Source organism: Panicum hallii, chromosome 9 (assembly GCF_002211085.1).
Source record: "Panicum hallii strain FIL2 chromosome 9, PHallii_v3.1, whole genome shotgun sequence".
Lineage (NCBI taxonomy): Eukaryota > Viridiplantae > Streptophyta > Magnoliopsida > Poales > Poaceae > Panicum > Panicum hallii.
In genome coordinates this window covers 65,612,202-65,628,817 of record NC_038050.1, presented here as the reverse complement: position 1 = coordinate 65,628,817, position 16,616 = coordinate 65,612,202, and the positions used below count along the sequence as shown (strand labels likewise).

Below are 16,616 nucleotides of genomic sequence, written 5' to 3'. Positions count from 1 at the left end.
GGGATGGGGGGCTTCTGTCGCTACTGCAGATTCTTTCTTGATCAGCAACCCGACTCGATATGCACCAGCAGCAACAAGCGATCCGGACGTGACGACAAGAAGCCGCCCGGTGCCGCAACGAGCGTGCCAAGAAGCAAAAGCAACTGGTGCGGAAAGCAAGCCCCACTGCATGCTGCTGCGTATGCATCGAGGATTGCTGTCACACGGCATACTTATCTTCCTATTAGATAAATTTAGCTATTTATTAATCATATTCAATATAAATTTTTCGATTAAGTACTAATTTTTTTATTTCTTAAATTCTAAAATTAGTTATTTATTAGTGGAATCGATATGTTCGTTTTGTTTTAATGTAGAGCATTCGATCATCATAAATTCTAGCTGTGTATTTTTTTACTTTTTAGTTAACACGGAAAGTTCTAGTCCGCCTTGGTGAAATATGGTGGCTTTTTTTTAACACTACTGCATTAAAATAATAAATAGATAGATATTCGTCAGGGCCACCTGTCATAAGTCCCAAACTAATTTCATTTATGAATTACAACAAAAACTTTTAAACTACTCCAGATGAAAAGGATATAAAAGTAAAACAATGACTTTCTATCACAAAGCACAATACTTTTTAACCTTATAAGAATGGAGAAGAAAAGAATGTTTAGAGAAATTATAAGCCTCCTTGACCTTTGTGTACGCTATGTACGATACGACGGCAATATATCTCCACTGATAATTGTATGCAAATAGTACGAAAGAAATGAATCACAATCTTAGTCAATGTCTATGCTCGATCGATCTTCAACACTTGGGAAGATCAGCTGGTGGAGGCATCAACTTCTGCTCAGGCAACGGGCCGTCGTTGACCACCCATGCCATCTTCAACCCCCAGCTCGTGTGCACCTCCAGATGGCAATGCATGAACCAGACACCTGCGATGCCATTTTTCCATGACACGAGTTAAGTAATTTGTCATCGAGCACCTACCATGGCAACAAAGTACAATAGTTCATGCGCTACTCACCCGGATTATCAGCGAAGAACCTGATGGCTACCCAGCCACCGGCCGGCACGCCAACGGTGTTCCTCTGCACCGGGTCGATGAGGTTGAACTTGGCCGGGTCCTTGGACGAGTCGTAGTTGCCGAAGCCTTGCCCGACCACGAAGAAGTCGAAGCCGTGCAGGTGCAGCGGGTGGCTCTCGGCGCCGAGGATGCTCGTGTCCTGCAGCACCACCTCCACGCTCGTGTTGTACTGCAGCACCACCACCTTGGTCCCGTTGGAGACGTTGGTGTTGTTGGGCGGCGTGCCCGTGTAGTTGAACGGCTCCAGCGGCGTGGCGGGGAAGTCGGTGGTGTACACGCCGGCGATGTTGCCGTAGTGCGCCTGCAGGAGCGCGGTGGTGGGCATGTCGAAGGACACGTTGTTCATGGACGCCGTGAACATGCTCCCGTTGGGGCCCTGGCACGTCTGGTTCGCCGGGCACGGGTTCGTGCCGAGCCCCACGGCGAAGAAGAAGGAGCGGTCCACGCCGCGGGGCACGTTGGCCGGGTAGTCCGGGGTGGCCAGGCTCCGGAGCTTGGCGCTGTAGTTCGCCGCGAACGCCGTGTCGTTGAGCGCGGGAAGCGAGGGCCGGAAGAGCGGGAGGCTCTTGATGTGGCCCGGCGGCGCGTACTCGAGCACGGCGGCGACGGTGGTGTTGTCGAAGGTGCCCGGCTGGCCCGTGCCGTAGGGGCGCGCCAGCATGAGGTGCGTGGCCGTGGGGCAGCCGGCGTCGGGCTCGGCGCGGAGGAGCACGTTGGTGGTCTGGCCCGGCGTGATGAGGACGACGTCCGTGTGGAACGGCTTGACGTAGGCGGCGTCGACGTCGACGACGGTGAGCGTGTGGTTGGCGATGGAGAAGAAGAGCTCGTCGTTGAGCGCGGCGTTGATGAGCCGGAGCAGGTACCACTTGCCGGGCTGCACCTTCAGCTTGAACGTGTCTGGTGGAGTGGTGGTGAGGTGGGGAAGCACCAGATACATGGGCCGTCAGTTGAGCACGGGCTGTCTCTATTATGGGCTAAAAGTGGGCCTAAATTTACCTTTGCTTGAGCAGTTGTACAACGGGCCCGGAAGGCCGTTGATGGTGAAGGCATCTGAAATGTTTGGGCCTGCTCCCGTCTTCAGGGCCTGTGCGATAATTGCCTCGGGATCCGCGTTAAACCACTCCCCTGCACCACACGGGTCCATTCTTACGTTGGTTTGAACACTGACACGCACACCAAGAACGGGGAGGAGACCCACCGAAGATGATGGGGACTTCCTTGTAGGGCTTGACCGGGAAGGGGTAGGGCACGCCGCGCTTGGGGAGGATGACGATGGGGCCGTAGAGCGTGGCGCGCATCCAGGAGACGTGCGCGTGCCAGAAGAGGGTGCCCCGCTGCCCCGTGATGGTGAAGTTGTACACGTAGCTCTGCCCCGTCCGGATCGGGCACTGCGTCACGTACGCCGGCCCGTCCGACCACCCCGTCCGCAGCTGCCGAACGCCGTGCCTGCTCGCGCGCGCGCGCACCACGTCCACAGAGTTCCACAAGAAGAAAGGTGACGCTTACTAGCCGGTAACACCAACCAAGAGAGAGGGTACGCGTCGATGATTCTCTTACCAGTGGATGGTCACGTTGTCCTTGACATTGTTAACCACCTTGACGACGACCCGGTCGCCCTCCCTGGTGACGATCTTGGGGCCGGGGAACTTGCCGTTCACCGTCGGGATGGCGCGGGTGGTGCACAGCCGCGTCACGTTCTGCATCGTCACCTGCACAAACACGAACACACGCACACACATGAATTAACACGACACGTAACATCGTTCACCTGTTCATCCACGTCCATAACTTCACAGATGCCCATGCATGCTTGAAATGCACTGACATTGAAGGTGTAGTATCTGGTCGCGGCGTGCGACGACTGCGGCAGCGCCAGCAACGTGCCGAAGAACAGGAGCAGCGCAAGACACGGCGGCGCCTCCATTATCCCCGGCCGCCTTCAAGTTTCCGGTCGCAGATGCCGGGGATGTCCGCCGGAGGCGATGGATAGCTGCGGCTGCGGCTAGCACGGCCGGCCAGGGTTGATACAATGTGGGGGAGGAGAAGGGCTATATAGAGCGGGCATCAGTAAAAATGGTGGTTGCAGTTTGTTAGGTGACGACACGATTTTTTTTCCTATTTCCTAGGACAAGAAAAAAAGGGGGAAGAATTAGGTGAGGATGATGATCGGAGGAGATGGGAAAAAAAAAAAAGGCGAAGCTGCTGCTTGGCGCCAGCAGCCGCTTTTGCTGGTCCTGTACAAAGAGTTGGGTCGGCCTGGGTTTTAGAGTGCAGGCAAAGGAATGCCCCTTTTTGACGTAGGCGCCGCTGCTCTGGCTGGGCACACCGTTTTTATTTTCCCCAAAATCCCCCCTGAATTTTGTTTCCATGGATCTTGTCCTCTTTGAGAGCGGTTCGTTCAGAGTGCGCCTCACGAGTCGTGTTTGACGCGACCTATCTTGAGCGTGTTGCAGACTGAAATTTAACCAGCACTGCGTGTGTGATCTGACCGGGTCCGATATGATCTTGTGTTCTTCTCAAGTATCGGCCACAAACCTTCGCGTCATCTTGTTGCGGTTTCCCTGTCGCGTCAGATCGAAACGCTGGCTGGTTAACATCTAGCTAAGGATTGGGTCTCTCGGCTGTTAATTTCAACAGCTTGGTTCCTGTGAACTGAATGATCGACGATGGACCAAGCAGAGATTAGAACGCTGCAACCCTCACAGGCACGTTGCTGTTCTTGGACATTTGTTTGAACAGTCACCTAACAGCGCACTGAGCAAGATCAAGATCATCCGTGATTGCATCCATGGCTCTCTCTCTCTCTCTCTCTCTCTCTCTCTCTCTCTCTCTCTCTCTCTCTCTCTCTCTCTCTCTCTCTCTCTCTCTCTGAAACGTCAAATCTCCAAAGCTCGTCTTGGTGCAACAGGACCGCCGAGTTTCATGTCTGAACAACCCGGACATATCCTATCGATCGACGCACCGGTTGGGCCTAGGTCGGCGAAGTGCCCCTGCCGTTGACCTATGAACGATGGCTGTTTCTACCAAGAGCCTCGCTGAAACGTCAGGCTGCACCAGTACTCACGCAGTCACGCTACAGGACCTGCAGTTCAGGCAGCAATTCACCAATCGCCACGGCCCCAACCGGCACAGCGTGCAACACGTCGGAGTCCGGCGATGAAGCATGACTAGATCTGGGGCAATGGGCATGACCTTTTTCAAAAAATTGTATATCCTTTTCAAAAAAATAAAAAATAAAGATCTGGGGCATGAAATCCAGAGCACAAAGTGCATACACATGCGTACAAGGCGATTGCTTCATCTGACGATCCGAAGCAGGTACAGGGCTGTAAAAGCAGGCTGCAGTTAAAACGTCACTACGAGCAGCTGATCGTCGACATACTGTCACCGCTGTGCATGAAGTTTACTGCAACCTGAAGGCAGAGGCACAGGTACCAGGGCTCTGCATACACTGTGGTTACTGATCCGAGTGTAGTTCCTCCATTAGTTTCCGTTGCAGGATTAGCAAGCAAAGCGCCATGTTGTTAGTGTGTGGTTCGGCGGCAGAGCATGTCTTTTTGCAAGCTCTTGTGTTGTGCCTGTCAGGGATTCCCTCGCCATGTCCCCTTTACTCTGTCTTGGACATAAAGGAAACAACTTTGAGTAAAACTCTAATAATCTCCTCTCATTGTACAACCGGAAACACGCGCGCGCGCAGCAAAGAGGGTTTCTGGTTGGTGACAGGCGACAGGACGAGGACATGTATCGGATGATCTGATCTGGCTTTTAGGTTGCTGCCGGGACAGTGACGCGGCATCCTACTCGGATTCTCGAACTGCGCAGGACGTGTGCGCCCTTGACGGCTTGACCTCCTCCTGACGGCTCTAGCATGGCAAATGCAGACCTGAAACTGTAACGAGAGAACGCCTGCTGACAAGTCCGAAGTTACCTTTGTTTCGATTATCCAGGGGTTTCAGGCACACTTCACACGTAAAATGAAACTTAAACAGTTGACCTGATGCTGTACGCATCATCATTTTGGGAACCGGGGTACTGCATCCGGCTGCAGACCTGACAAAATACTATGAAAATTCCAGTTTGAACTTAAATAGTACTCCATATTTGGGCTGTCAATATTCTTTTTATTGAATTATTAGGAGGGAGGCCCTACTGCATATTTTGTTACCAAAAAAATTAAAGGGAGTCTGTGTACAAACAGCCAAACAGGATAGGAATATCTTATCTTGGAAGAAAAAGTTTAGGACGGAAACCTATTTCAAGCTACTTACGCATTGTGATTAGGATTCAATGACGAGTTTAACTTGCCAGCATTTATCAAGGATGACTCAATGCTGTACATGAAGTTACTGCTTATCTTTATTCACTGTGACTGAAGCAAACTCATCCTTATTTTCTCTAAGCCACAGTGATGAGATAAGCTCTTAGTATTACTTAAAATTGATAGCATCGCGATGCGTCCAAACAGTCCAGCTGGCGATGATTAGCCTTCTAGACGTTGGCGGTTTCTTTGATCAAGAAGTATTAAATCATCATGAAGACTAAAGGAGGGTTCCAACAGAATCCGAGATAGCAGCAGCACACCTGACTAAGCAAGTACTGACGGAATTATCTTATCATCCGAAAATGCCGTCACATGCGTTACACAGCTTCAACCTTAGGTGTTAGAGAAAATGATACCAAATGCAAAGTTTCCGGAACCAAACAAGGATGGAGTAACATCAGAAGGAAAGATTCATAGAGGTTCAGCTCGTGCACCGGCTTCCACCTAGCAAGCATGTCGTGGAGGACCAAGCGTGGATGGCTGCACCGGAGCTTGCAAGAGGCAGCTCCCGGGAGCACTTTTCTCTTTTCCATTTCAGCAGATGCTGCACATTCGAAGCAAGCCTAAATAAAGCAAATGAGCTCTGAACCATGCATGATGTTTTTCTCAAAGAACTTGCTTTAATTTCGCCTTTCATGTTTTTTCAGAACAACTTAAATAGCTTTGAAGTGCCTTTAGTCCTTTTACCTCCAAGGTCCCGCGTGTTTGTTTACCAAATCAAGTCGAAGCTTGCTGAAGTGTTTAGCTCAAAGAACCAAAAGGAAAAATGAACAAGTTTCAGCAGAAAGTACTTGCTGTTATCGTCACGTTTTACATCGGTTGAAGCAACCGCGGTTAGTGGCTCAGTGCTCGCAGAAAACACTGGGGTTCTTTTTTTTTTGTAAGGACCACAGATGTTCCTACAAAAAGAAAGCTCAGGGCCAGACCGGACGCACGCGCTCGAAAATGTGTGTACCAAGTACATGGATGCAGTGGCTTTTGAGGTGCGACGTCAAAACCACGGGAAGGAAAGAAGGGATACGCTTCGTGGGATTCGCGTTCACCGGAGATATCTGGAAGCACTAAAATACGCGGCGACGTCGGATCCGATTAGTGCAGAACACACGGTGAAACCTATAGTGCTGATTACACTTGGAAAAAAGGAGAAAAAGGTTTACTTCTGCGGATGGCGTTTGATTTCTGGTGAAAAAAGTTTCTGGCCACGTGTACATTTTTATTCCTATAAAGCCTGAGGAGGCTACCGAAATATATATGTAGCCCATTTGTCAAACCAGTCTCGGTTCAACCCAAAACTGTTTTTTTTTTCTTGCGGGGACCCAAAACTGTGTTTACATTAGAAAGCCCTGTGAGACACTCGGCCCGTGTCCGCGCACAGCCCGACTCGAGTGCAAACCGAGGCCCAGTAGGACAGCGCGTCGTCGGCAGGCCAACTAAAAGGGCCAGGCCCGTCTTCTCAAAGAAAAAGGGCCAGGCCCGTTCTCTCAAGAATCAAAGGACAAAAAAAAAAAGGCCACGCCTGCACGGGGTAGTAGTAGGTACGCAGTCTGGCCGAGCCCGTATGTATAAACCCGGCCTCCGGCCAGCCTTTTGTATGCGATAGTCCTTGATAATGCTCCTGGCTATCCGCTCACGCAAAGAATTCCGTTCGAACAGAGCTCGGGAAAAGCTCAGCAGTTCACTCACCTCTTGCGTTGCGTGCCTCGCAGATCCCGCGCGACCATGTGTTGAACGCGCTCTCGCGACTCGCGTAGCCCCCAAGGCCTTTGTTTTTAGGGCTGCAAAAAAGACGATGCTTATTCAGAAAGGATGTCCCCAGGAGCAGCACCCGGAGCGCCTTACGATCGTCGTGTGCACGGATCCCGCGATGATCCTCCCCGTTGCCGCATTGCGATACACATGCTGGCGAATGGAGCCGACAGCCGAGGTCCTACATTATTCTTCCTTTTGACAAACGCTGAAGGTCCTCCTACATTAGACATGGCCGCGCAGCGGTTCAACGCGTCGTTGGCGGGCGCGCGCCAAGTCCAAATCTTTAGGTCTGGAGACGACCCTACGACTACGAGGGATCACCGCCGACGCGACCGAATAACGAATTGTTTACGTCTAATCGGAAGGGACGAGACCTAATTACAATTCTTTAAGCGGTCGTGATAGGATTTTGCTAAACTCTGATTGGACGTTGCTCGCTTGATTTCAGTCACTTCAACTGAGTTTCTCCGCTCCGTGCATCTTTGCATTCTTTTTTTTTTCTAAAAAAATGTTAGAGCAAATCATTTCGATCTGTCAGTACTCAGTACTCGGTCCGTCAGATTCAGTTGCACAGGCTATTTGTTCTCTTGCTGCTACCAGGCCTGTAGCAGCTGCGTTCCGTCGTCACGAAGATCCGCAGCCGCAGCAAGCTTCCTCTGTCAGTTCCTCGCTCCGACGTCACGGGCATGGAAGGTTTCGCAATTTCTTATTCCCCCGCCCAGCACGAGGGAGCGCGTGATTACTAATTTGTCGCGCACGTTGCTGGTATCGAAGACCGATCGACCCCTCCATATCTCCCACTAGAAAAGCCTCACGTGTAACTCGCACATTAATTGCGTCGTCATGACCTGAAGCTATTCGCGACTTGGGTGAGTGGTGACGCTCAGCGACCTTGGGATGGCCTGCGTTTTCAGAAGTTGACACGGAAGTATCATCGACTGGTACTGGTACGAAGCAGGCAGCCAATGGAGCAGTCCCGTGTGGTGAGGCTTGGTAGGCTATGCTAGGCTCGTACGTTGGGCGATAGTCTCGTTGCGTGCCTCCTCAGAGAAAAAAAATGCAGAACTGATTCTGCTGCAGCGTAGAGATTGTTCTGAAGATGTCTGCCTGCTGAACATCTGCAGCTTCGTGCGAGCGACAGTTGACACCAGCAGAGAAAGGAGCAGGTTGCGGAAGAACGCAAAAGGGAGAGAAGGAAATCCGTTCGGTCTTCAGAATTCAGACCTGAAAAATCTTCAGAGTTCAGACAGGCGCTACTCGTCTCGTGCCGTATCTTTCATGACGGATGGTTGACAGTGTTACATTGTTATCAGTCATCATGCCATGCGCGCACCACTGGCGCGCATTCCGCGAGCCCGTGGTCCTGGGCTAGCGCGACGCCGGTTATAGCAGCGGAAAAGTCAGGCTCCGACGAGCACCAGGCAGAGCCAGCGCCCATCCGGAGCAAGGGCCGCACGGCGTCGCGACGCATCGATCCATCTCAGGCCAGGTTGGCCCTGACACTCGGGAGCACGTCTCGTCAGTCACCAATCATCGCGAGCGACGGCGAGTTCCGGTGCGATTCCCGCAGCTTTCAGGCCCCGAGCTCACCACGTGGATGGCTTCTTCCTGCAGGCGGATCCGTCGCTGCTGCGCCTGCGCTGGGGAAGGTGGCATCACTGCGCGCCAGCTCCGACGAGGCCGGCGTAAACGTCAGGGGAGGCTTGGCGAGAGCTTTTGGCAAGGCGCCCAGTGCCCTTTCGGCACGCAACTGTGTGCATGGACCCATAAACAGCAACGAGGGTTGTCCTCTTGCGACGGCCTCGCGCGCCATGAGGACGACGAGGTGAGCCGTTAGCCCGTGACCGAGTCCTGATGTCACGGAGTCTACACGGATCGGGTCGCTTATCATCCGGCGCGTTTGTCGGGTCCTCGCGCGATCGCATAGCATCTGTTGAATGTCAACAGCTCTTCAGCGCGCACTACGCTCTACGCAGGCGTACGCACACGCAGAAACTTGGGTCGGAAAATCTTCTCAGCTAGAGGACATCCCGCAACTGTGTGTGGAACTGAACTGAGATGGCTGGCACCACACGCCAGCCATGGAGGTGACAATTAGGAGCTATAGACGTGAAGTGCTAGTACAAAATAAACCATTGTACTGTACCGGCTGCAGACCTGCAGTGTGAACAAAGGTGATCGCCACTGGCCAGTTGATGCTCATCTCATCATCATCGGCGTCCAAACTATAAGGGCTGCAGCGGTGGTTGAACCGTCCCGAACAGGCCTCACGATCCTTTAAAATTGACTGCCCGGATAAACAAAGCCGGGTGCTCTGCTGGCTGCTGCCGTCGCCGCTCGCCGCTCGCCGCCGGCATAAACAAGACAGGGAGGGGTATGCCGCGTGCGACCTCTTCCGGCGGCGACGGTGACGTCGCGTTGCGTGCGCCCCGCCACCGGGGTCGTCGTCAAATCATGCTGCGCACGGCAGATAGCGAGACGGCACCCGTATGTGTGTACCGTGCATGTAGCCGGTCTACTCGTGTTAGCTTTAACCAGTGTGTCACGGCTTTTGTACCTTCGCGAGCGTTCCACGTTTACTTACTATTTCGGTCTGCTGGTGGTTACCGTCCTGGCTGACCCTGACCGTGTGGTTTGCTGCTGAAATCCGCAGGGATTTCGTGTGTTCATACCTGCAGCAGAATATGCATTGCTGTGATGACCTGGAGCCCATGCTGCGACCTGGAGGGATGGGAGGCTGCTGGCCTGCCTCTTGGCCCTTGCTTGCTGTGGTTTGGGACTTGGGAGTGGTTGGTTGGCGCGTGGCGGCATCCATCCATGTGAAACGCAGACGCGGCCGGCACGGGGCACGGGGCACGGGGCACGGCGGCATGCTCAAGAGCGAGGGGTCGATTGAAAATCATTTCTTCCAAGGACATCGCCATTGGCGCACGTGCTTCTCGGGCATGTGCGCCATGAGTAACCCATTTCCATTCCCTCCGGACAACGAGCGCTGTGCTGTCGTCCTAGCTAGCCGATGGCGCGACGCGCGAGCGTCCGTACTCGCCTTTGCAGCTCTTTGCTGCGGTCAGGTCACTGTTGCCCGGCAGCCGTGATCTTGGGGAGACACTTGTGCCTACGATGTCAGCTAGGAGAGGTAGCCCCATTCTACGACGGTCCAACATTTCGTCCGAGAACGAAAAAGGCTCGTAGCAGTCAGTCATAACTCGAGTGCTTCCTGCCAAGCAGCAAAACTGGACAGCGGTGCCGCCGGGTGGACCTGACGGCGGCGGCTGGTGAGCTGACAGTCCAACACACACACGCCCCAGGCTGCCGATTATTAGTTTGGTCGATCTGGACGCTCACGCGAATACGCGATGCGGGCAGCGCCTCCCTCCCTCCCTCTCGGTCTCGGCTACTAAAAAACAGGTGATGAGACGCACAAATGGCCGCCGGTGATTAGCCACCGGTGGTGGCGCTCACTGGCCGCACGCCATAGCCTGATGTGCTGGCTCCGAATTATTGAGCCCCCCGCCCCGGATGGTTCCGTTCGCTCCCCTGCACCGGTCAGTAATAATCATGCGCCAGCAGCCGTTCTTATCTTGGTCCACCTCCTTCCGAGATTCCAATAATTCCGCCCGCCCGGGAACCATCCGAACTAGAGTGCAAGCGGCGGCTTCTCCTCCAGCTCCTCGAGATTATAAGGAATTTGCGCCCGACTACGACGCTTCTTCTGCATTCCTCCCTGACGACGCCAGCTCTGAATTCTTTTTTCAGTTTTCAGAAGGAGAAGGAACCCCTTCTTGCCGGCGTCCGGGGGGGCGTGCACGGGGACGAGGCGCTTTGGAGAGAGGGGATTGGAGAGCAAACACCACCAGCGTCCGCTCGCTGTTGGTCAGTGGTTGCCGAAGGGGACGAAACGGAGCCAATCGGTGGTACACCGGTTTGGACCCTGGGCCTGCATTCCGGCATGCTGGCTAGTGCGATACGGCAAAGCTGCCTGCCTGGCGCTGCCGCCCGCCCGTTGTGCGCCGCAGCTCACTGGCAGCGCGGCAGCTGGAATTATTGGCGCCGGCCCGGCGGCCCCCCGGGGGCTGCGCTTGAATCATACGCAGCCGTGTCCGTGGTACTGGTTTCGTACTAGCGGCCAAAGATATTTGTGCTTTTGTTGCGGCCGGTTGCTGCATCCGGTGGCTCCGTTCCCATCTCCGCCCTGCCACTGCTCGGAGCTTGCCGGTACTAGCTTCCATGCATGCACGACATGCCGCCCAACATTTTTGTTGGGGTTCCCTAAAGTGCCTAGGTTTAGCGATGATTGGGAGCTTGGGACGTCATGATGCCTAGCGAGACAGGCTCAGCCTAAGGTTCGGGCGAAATTAGCAGATATTTTTTTTACAAGTGTTAGATATCAAAAGTGGCCCATCAGGCGTAGACTTCGTTGTCTAGCAGCGGAGTTGTACGTACCACCTAAACCCCAAGCACGACTTGGTCTCTCCTCCTCCGTCCCAGAGAAATTTCGAAGCTCTTTCAGTTCAATTCACGCGGGGATTAGATGGTTTCTTCTTCTGGGGTTCACGTAAGAAAACACGGGTGGTGAATACTAAAACGGCAGTGAACACGAACAGCGTTGTAAATGTGCTGGCAGGTGCTTGACCAGCACCTATGGCGCGCGGGTTTAGAAGCATCTGTCAACGCGGAGGCAGGAGTCACATTTTCGCCTCAACTGCACTGCATGTCCGATATCTAGCCGGATCGACCTCGCCGTCCGAGTCTCGGGGGCGCCAGATATTTCCAGAAAACCTCAGCAGCAGCGGGGGCGGGACTATACGATCGATACGAACGCGCCATCGTTCGTTCCGTCGCATTCCATCGCGGCGCCGTCGCCGAGCAAGGTGGACGTACGCGCCGCGAGGCCACCGGCTCGCATGCCGGACTCGACGAGCGCGCACCGCACGTTCCCCCGCCCCGGCCGCAGCGCGCAGGGCGCCACCGGGCGCGGGCAGTGGAGCGGGGGACCAGCGGCGAGCGAGCGAGCGAACGGGTGCTGCGGGCGCGCGCGGGCCACGACGCGCGCGCCGCAGCCACCCAACGCGGCAAGCGTACGCGTGCCGCCGTAGCCCCCGCACTGTGTCGCGGCCGCTTGGATGTCAACCCCCCCGGCGCGCTCGCGCGCAGCAGCGCAGCGACCGATCACCTGAACCTGAACGAGCCGCCGTACGCGCGCGTACGCTGCCTGCCTCGCCCGCGCGGCGGCCGTGCCGCGCGCTCTCCCCGTTGGCTCGGGCGGGCACTCCATTTCACTCGGCAGTGTGTTTTTCTCCTCCTCGTTTTTTTTTTGTCCCGTCGCAAGGATTACGACGGGACACCGTTCCGATCGGGAGCTAATACCTGTTCCTTTTTTTTTTTGGTTTCGCCGAGACGATATATATTCTTTCTGAGGAGCGCGATGGGCGTATGATGGGGGGTACTGACGCGTCGGCCCGTGCGCCAGGCGAAGCGGGTGATTTTCCTAAGCCACGTGGCCCATTAAGGGCATTCTCAAATGATTTGCTCCAATAATTGGCCACCCAAATGATTTGCGCGCAGTGGCGACCTGTCCCCCAGCTTCCCATTGACCTCGCGGATCAAGCTGCGCCCGGGCGCTTGCCAGGTCCAATCCCTGATGATCAAGAAACATGCTGGCCTGGCATGGTCTCGAATTTGAAATTCCCCCATGAAAATTTCCTCACGGCAATTTCTGGACAAGTGTGATCTCCCGCGCAGGAAAATTCGACAAGTGTTGGTTCAACGACAAGTCGTGTCAAAGAAAAGGAGGCCGCCGTCTGTAGCCAAGGAGAAGTTGAAGAGGACAAATGCGGCGCTCGGGATCCAGGCAGGGAAGAGGCCCAAGTTCCTTGCGCCTACACAGCCACAAGAGCCCCTTTTGCCCTCTGATCCAACCATTCCTTCAGATTTTCTCCTGATCCCGGCCGGGATTATCCGGCTGGATATTCCAGCCCGTACTCCTAATTTCCCCCAAGTTACCAATTTACCATTTCACCCCCAACAATTTTTTGCACGCACGGCCAATTAATTATCATCTCCATCCCTATCTTTCTCTCTAAAGATTGCCCCGTTGCTTGCTCAATTATCATCCGTATTTAATCGGCCCAGCATCACATAATTGTTGCCTTGCCCTTGCCGTGCCCATATAATTCGGAGCAAGTTCGTGACCAAAAAGTTTGCCCCAGGCCACACGTCACCGAGCAGTGCCCGGCCAGGTCTCCTCCATGAATTCCTCTGAACAGCTTCCTCACCATTCTATAAAGCATCGAAAACGTACTGGTATATCGGTATCGTCAGCGTTCGTGCGACGCGCTCCCTCTGGTCTCTTCTTCGCCGCACTACAATAATCTAAGTACGTTTCGCCACAATAATTCCGTGTCTCTTCCGCTGAACGGGCAATCCCCGTCCTGCCCTCCGCGGCCCGAAACTTTCCAGAAGGCTTGAGGGGTAGTTCGGGAAGAGGCCGCAAAAAATCACTGCCCCGTCGTCTGTCAGGGCCAATCATGCGGCGACAGCTGGGCGGCACTGCCGCCTCCGGAGGGCTGTTAACAACTTGGGTTAGCGAGTTAACAAGGGCGCGCCGTTGGACTGGTCAGCTGCTAACCGCGGCTGCTTATGCCGAGCGGGCAGCCATGGCCGGGGCGCCGGGGCTATATAAACCCGCCCGCCCCCGCCTCTTCTCCTCCCCCCTCCGCCTCTCACTCCTTCTCGCCTCTGGTTCGGAGAGCTCTCTTGAAGCCTCGAGACCCGCCTCGAGTGGCCTCTGCTCTGCTCCTCCGGCTCCGCCGCCGCGCTAGCTGTTGCATTGCAGCCCGCGAGCCCTGAGCTGATAGCTAGGTACGCTCGCGTTCTTGGCCGCTGCAAATGTGGGTCGGTTCGGAGTTCTGATGGGGAATGGACGGCGGAACTCAGGCTTTTAGTAGATTCTGAACGATGATGTTGATGTGATTTTTAGGGTTCTAGAGAGAGAAAATGATAAAATTTTGAGGGGTGGAAATAATGGCATAATCGAACTGGGATTCGGAACGCGGTTGCTGAAATTCTTGGGAGAAGTAATCGATCGAACACCCTGCTAATCTTGATTCCTCCTCCTACTCCTCTCTCTCTCTGCAGCTCGTTCTCCGCCACACTTCCGAGACATGGAGTTCGAAGACCGCTGCCACAAGGTCCAGGAGCCCAAGTTCGACTGCCTGCTCTTCGGTAAGCCGCCGCTCGCCTTCCTGCAAAAATGTCGCCGTCCGTTGCTGTCTTGTTTTTGTTCCTTTCCGCTGTTGCCTTCTTCCCCTGCCTCTTCACGGAATGCAAAAGGTTTTGACTTGTTCTTGCCTGCAGACCTCGACGACACTCTGTACCCGTTGAGCTCTGGGATCGCAGGCCATGTCAAGAAGAACATTGAAGGTAAGCCTTCTCCTGCTGTTACTGACTGCTGCTTGTTTTTATTCTCTGAATTTTCAGTGAACTGAATGCTTGTACCGTTTCATGTTTGCCATTCACTCCAGACTACATGGTTGAGAAGCTGGGTATTGATGAGAGCAAGATCGAGAACCTTGGCAACCTGCTGTACAAGAACTACGGCACCACGATGGCCGGCCTCAGGGTATGTGTATTGCAGCTTCCCTGACCCCTTGAATTGTTCAGTTTTTATGATAAATCAGTGTACTTAAAAGTTCTGTCTTTTTTGCCCATTCCTTTGGATTTTCCAGGCGATCGGCTACAGCTTCGATTACGATGAGTACCACGCCTTCGTCCATGGAAGGCTGCCCTACGACAACATCAAGCCCGACCCTGTTCTCAAGCACATTCTCAAGAACCTGCGCATCCGCAAACTCGTAAGCGATTTCTTCAGATGTCACAGATTTTCTCGTTCTCCGGACAAGACGGAGTTGCTGAACGATATCTGTGCTGCTTGCCTCAGATATTCACCAACGGCGATAAGGTCCACGCCGTGCGCGCCCTCAAGAGGCTGGGCCTGGAGGACTGCTTCGAGGGGATCATCTGCTTCGAGACCCTGAACCCGCCGTGCCCGCCGCAGAGCGACCAGGAGCCCGAGATCTTCGACATCGCCGGCCACTTCGCCCGGTCTGGCACCGCCGACGAGCTCCCCAAGACCCCCGTCCTGTGCAAGCCCAACGTCGACGCCATGGAGGAGGCGCTCAGGATCGCCAACGTCAACCCCCACAAGGCGGTGAGTGTCCGGGCTCTGACAGCCTGACGTTACTTCCCTCCATTCCTGAACTTGCATTCGGAGCTCTTCTGTTCTGCTTGGCCGTGCCACTAACGAAGGCTTCTCTCACCTGAATCCCCGCAGATCTTCTTCGACGACAGCGTGCGCAACATCCAGGCCGGGAAGCAGATCGGCCTCCACACGGTGCTGGTGGGCAAGTCGCAGCGGGTGAAGGGCGCGGACCACGCGCTGGAGAGCATCCACAACATCAGGGAGGCGCTGCCGGAGCTGTGGGAGGAGGCCGAGAAGGCGGAGGACGTGCTCTACGCCGACCGCGTGGCGATCGAGACCTCCGTCACGGCGTAAAATCCCCCCCGGCGCACCGTCAGCCGAAGTTTCTCGACGTCCAGGGCCGCAGCAGCGATCACGCATCACACGCCCGGGCCGGGACTGGTGGTCTCTCGCGGTGGGAACTGAATCCCAGCGATGGCCGGGCCGGGAATTTCCGACAACAGCAGGGGTGCATCGTGTAATGGGGGGAACAGATGATGAGCTCGTGTTTGGATGGTCCTAGTATATATACGTATATATGTATCGGCCAGACCTTTTGCTTGTAAATTACTAGTAGAAGAAATAATAAGAAAAAACGGAGTTTACTTGTACGTTTCTCGTGCCCGATCAGCTGAAGCAAAAGAATTTGTTTGGCAAGGCCGCAAGAGCAGCACATCTGCTAGCTGCTTGTCTGAACTGGTGCCAGATTTCGCTTCCATCTCTCCTGTTCCATGAGAGCATGAGACGTCAACCTCTTGGCAGCTGTTGGCCAATGAAGCAGCCAAACCACCAAAAGCCTGGAGATCGGGGATCTCCCGTGTGGATCGAGTAGCGCAACAGATAGCACCGGTTGTGAATTGTGATGATACGCCAAAAGCTCCGTGCCTTTTTCTCTTTAAAAAAATCTAATTTAGAGAGACTAGAACAGCTTTCCTTTTTTTCTTCTTTTATATAGTAGGAGAACATGGTTTTTCATCCTTGTCCTTGGAACCGCAAAAGGAAAAAAAGAAAAGGAGAACATGATCTAAAAGTTACTGCAAGATGATCATTCCAGGGCGATAAACACCAGCTTTTGGTGCCTTATGACACCCTCGCGCCAGATTTGTGTGCCTTTGGCTTGCAGGCTTGTTGAACCTGCAGTCTGAACTTTGAAAACATGCCGCACACTCGCCTGTCCACTCTAACCTGCCCGGGAGGTAACAGCACGTAAAGCGAAAATAAAAAAGAAA

At 54.2% G+C, this 16,616-nt stretch overlaps 2 protein-coding genes across 2 annotated transcripts; one reads left to right on the top strand and one right to left on the bottom strand.

Moving 5' to 3' along the window:
- Nucleotides 1-488: 488 nt before the first annotated feature.
- Nucleotides 489-3,086, bottom strand: LOC112872630 (laccase-10-like). Its single transcript, XM_025935694.1, has 6 exons — nt 2,904-3,086; nt 2,636-2,787; nt 2,277-2,524; nt 2,075-2,203; nt 1,019-1,975; nt 489-926 (listed from the first exon to the last, which is right to left on the bottom strand). The coding sequence occupies exons 1-6, from the start codon at nt 3,000-3,002 to the stop codon at nt 796-798; spliced, it is 1,716 nt and encodes a 571-aa protein (XP_025791479.1). The 5' UTR covers nt 3,003-3,086; the 3' UTR covers nt 489-795.
- A 10,760-nt stretch (nt 3,087-13,846) lies between these two features.
- On the top strand, nt 13,847-15,841 carry LOC112877081 (phosphate metabolism protein 8). The gene is made up of 7 exons (XM_025941285.1): nt 13,847-14,009; nt 14,286-14,372; nt 14,505-14,570; nt 14,672-14,769; nt 14,876-15,001; nt 15,088-15,357; nt 15,481-15,841. The coding sequence occupies exons 2-7, from the start codon at nt 14,312-14,314 to the stop codon at nt 15,700-15,702; spliced, it is 843 nt and encodes a 280-aa protein (XP_025797070.1). The 5' UTR covers nt 13,847-14,009; nt 14,286-14,311; the 3' UTR covers nt 15,703-15,841.
- Nucleotides 15,842-16,616: the final 775 nt, after the last annotated feature.

What these genes read in the sequence shown, in the direction of transcription:
- LOC112877081 (XM_025941285.1), top strand. Translation starts at nt 14,312, where the DNA reads ATGGAGTTCGAAGACCGCTGCCACAAGGTCCAGGAGCCCAAGTTCGAC. An exon ending in CCACGATGGCCGGCCTCAGG is followed by an intron (nt 14,770 to 14,875) that starts GTATGTGTATTG and finishes TGGATTTTCCAG; the next exon opens with GCGATCGGCTACAGCTTCGA. An exon ending in ACGTCAACCCCCACAAGGCG is followed by an intron (nt 15,358 to 15,480) that starts GTGAGTGTCCGG and finishes GAATCCCCGCAG; the next exon opens with ATCTTCTTCGACGACAGCGT.
- LOC112872630 (XM_025935694.1), bottom strand. Translation starts at nt 3,002, where the DNA reads ATGGAGGCGCCGCCGTGTCTTGCGCTGCTCCTGTTCTTCGGCACGTTG. An exon ending in GACAACGTGACCATCCACTG is followed by an intron (nt 2,525 to 2,635) that starts GTAAGAGAATCA and finishes GCGCGCGAGCAG; the next exon opens with GCACGGCGTTCGGCAGCTGC. An exon ending in GTTCTTCGCTGATAATCCGG is followed by an intron (nt 927 to 1,018) that starts GTGAGTAGCGCA and finishes ATGGCATCGCAG; the next exon opens with GTGTCTGGTTCATGCATTGC.